At 54.4% G+C, this 3144-nt stretch overlaps 1 protein-coding gene across 1 annotated transcript in view; it reads left to right on the top strand.

Moving 5' to 3' along the window:
- The window catches only part of LOC104468174 (junctophilin-3-like), a gene marked incomplete at its 5' end in the record, with an annotated part of 16944 nt that overhangs the window by 2027 nt on the left and 11773 nt on the right, over positions 1–3144 (top strand). Inside the window, one exon of the mRNA XM_010082211.1 lies at positions 2886–3137. Within this exon, the coding sequence (XP_010080513.1) occupies positions 2886–3137 (252 nt within the window). The remainder of the gene's footprint in view (positions 1–2885; positions 3138–3144) is intronic.

Here is a 3144-nt window from a genome sequence, read left to right on the forward strand (position 1 = left end):
GGACTACCCCCGCGGGACCCCCCATTTGAACAGACACAGAATGGCACCCGCGCCGGCTGCAGCCACCCCAGACGTGCCACAGCCCTTCTGCATGGCTTTTGCCTAGAAAAAAACCAAAAAATATCCCTGCTCAGTGCCCTGCATCATCCTCTCCCCTGTAGTTTTCCATCTCTGTCTGCTGGAGGGGATCTTCCATGTCCCCATCACGCTCGCTGCCGTTGTCTCTCCCCGGTTCCTGGTTCTGCTGGACACCAGGATGGACCGTGCCGATGAAGTGACACCCCCAAGGTGATGTCAGTGTGTTGGTGGCAGAGGCAGGAGCTCAGCACCACTCCCAAATCCTGTATGTGGGTCCTCGGGGGCACGCAGCACCCGGGGACACGCGCTTGGCTTTGAAACTGCCACAAGTGGGCACGGCTGCCTCCATCCTGCTGGAAATCCAAATTTGGTGCTCCGCATCCTCCTTCGCACTCTCACAACCGTTCTTCCAGGAACATCACGTGCTCCGCGACTAATTTTAGCTCCGAATAATTGTTGCACATCCTCGGATTTTGAAAGCCGGCAAGACGGCACCGTGCATCTGTCGCGTTCCTCCGCAAGGAAACGCCTGCATCCCTGATCCCCAGCATCTCCGGCCCCTGCTCATCCCCGAGCCCCAGCCAGGGGCTGCAAAACTCCAGGAGTTAACCCATGGAGAAGCGGAATTAGCTCAGCTCATTGCAGGTCTGGGTGGGAAAGATTTAGGATGAGAGAGTGCTTAATAACGTGCTCCCTGGGGTGGGTCTCTGGGGTGCGGGTGCTGGAGCAGTGTTGGGGTTTCTCGCCTCCATCATGGGTTTTGGGGGGTCATTGGGGCTGGGGTCGGGGCTCAGGGGGAGGAGCAGCGGGGGTGGCAAGGCTGTGGCTGGTTGGAGATTGGCTTTGGGGTCATTGGGGCTGGTGGGAAGCTTTCACCTCCCTGCACCCCCAGCCTGAGGTGAACAGGACACCCCAAGTCTTGGTGAGCCCGTTGCAGTAACTGCCTTCGCAGCTTTCCCGTATGAAGCTGTTTGTTCCCTCCCTGCCTCAGTTTCCCACCTGTGAAATGGGAAGGCGGCTGGAATGGGAATGTCTCAGCAACAGCCACGAAATCAGTCTGTATTTTTTCTGCATGAAAACGGAGGGGGTGAGCTCCACCTTCCTTCTTCACCACAATTTCCCACCAGCACCAGGGTTGCTCGGGGGCCCCAGATAAAACCCAGGAGGTTCAGCCTCCTGTAAACAAACACGGACACAGGGAACGAACTAATACTGAACTGAGTATTGTCCCAAAACAAGAACAGAATGTTCTGTGGCAAATAATAATAAAAAAAATCAACAGTCATTAGAAGACCAATTTCCCATCGAGAAATTGCTTCTGTAGGAAATTCCCAAGCAGCCTTGCTACTATTTACCTCCCCTGCAAGCGCTTCGATGGGGACATCCATCCCCACGGTCCCGGCATCCCCCGTGTGTATCTGGACCACGGCGAGGTGGGATATGGGGACGGCTGCGGGCAAAGGCAGGTCCCGGTGGCAGCAGCTCCCCAAGAAGACACGATAGAGAAAAATCACTCAGTAGACGTGAAGAGATTAGAGCAGGCGCTCCAGAGCATTTATTTTTAAACATGTAAGAAATGGAGTTCTTCCTTTTTGAGACTCATTTCTTGTCTAGCCATAACAATTGCAATTAGACGCATTTCAGGGGCATTAGGCAGTTAATATATTTATCAAATTATTCACGTCATTTAGCATGGCTTTAGCTGGGAACAGCTATGCCTTGAGAGGGTAAAATGAGAATTAACCACGATTAGCTTGCACCCCCTTGAAATAATTCAGCGTTTCATCAAGGATTAATAAGTTGCAGTTTTTTTCTGATTGTCCGGAGAAGCGACACATTTCTTGCCAGTTGGTCACCTCCAGCAGAAGACACTCAACCGCTTGTCCCCAGGTCCCTGTCCCCAGGGGGACACATCTGGGCATGCTTTGGGCTCCAAGGAATCGAAGTGCATTCAGCACCGTGAAATAAGGATCATGTGTATATTGTACTCACATAGCCCTGAGCATGCTGCTCCTGGGTAACCGGGTGAGGCATGACCACCCATAATGCCCAGCCAGGGACATGTCCATCCCCTCCTTGTCCGTACGGGACAGGAAAGCTCTTTGATATATGGTTTGGGGTTTTTTTTTTTTTCTTAATGAGAAAAAGCTTAACCTGGAAAAAGGTTAACTTCACCTGGAAAAAGGTGCTCAGATGGATGCTGCAAAAAAAAAAGTCACTGGGCAGGGACATAACAAAACCCATTGCAAGTCTTGTTGCTTGTACAACATACACACAGTCCTCCAGGCGTGTCCCCAAGCAAGCCGGGTGCCTGTTGGCAGCAGGGGTGGTGAGAACTGCCGGTGCTAAAGGAGTAGCAGCCCGGGAGCCTGTTGGGATCAGCTGGGAATGGGGGCCACGGTGGTCCCAGGTGGTTTCTAAAAGGGTTGGTAGCCCTTGGGTTTACCGCGGCGGAGAAACACCACCTCAGTGCAGAACGCCTCTGGCTTGGTGACCCCAGCGGCTGATGCTACAGCATCTCCTGTGCCGGGCGGCGGCCGCTCGCGCTGCTCTGCTCTGCGGATGCTGGGGTGGGCGGCAGGTTTGGTGTCACACCAGTGATGCCTTTTCTCTTGGTCTGGTAGCAGAAGCTGTTTATTCTGCTACGCTGCTGCTGTCCCGACCTTGCCCTGTGGTTCCCCTGCTGTCCAACACGCTCAGCCCTGTTCTTCGACATGAAAAACCCGCTGGGTGCCCACAGAATAGAAATAATCCTCTTGCCTTTCTCTCTCCCTCTCTTTCTTTTTTTTTCTTGACAACACAAAAAGGGCTCGAATGCCAGCGACCGAAGCGCCAGAACTCGAGCGATGACATTGAGGTCCTCTCCACCGGCACTCCTCTCCAACAAGAGAGCCCGGAGCTGTACCGCAAAGGGACCACGCCGTCCGACCTGACCCCCGACGACAGCCCGCTGCAGAGCTTCCCCGCCAGTCCCTCCTCCACGCCGCCCCTGGGCCCCTCCTGCAGGAACAAGAGCGCTCACTTCTCCCGGCAGGTCTCGGTGGACGAAGAGAGGGGTGGGGAGAT

The sequence above is a fragment of the Pterocles gutturalis genome, unplaced genomic scaffold, assembly GCF_000699245.1.
Source record: "Pterocles gutturalis isolate BGI_N339 unplaced genomic scaffold, ASM69924v1 scaffold18869, whole genome shotgun sequence".
Taxonomy (NCBI): Eukaryota; Metazoa; Chordata; class Aves; order Pterocliformes; family Pteroclidae; genus Pterocles; species Pterocles gutturalis.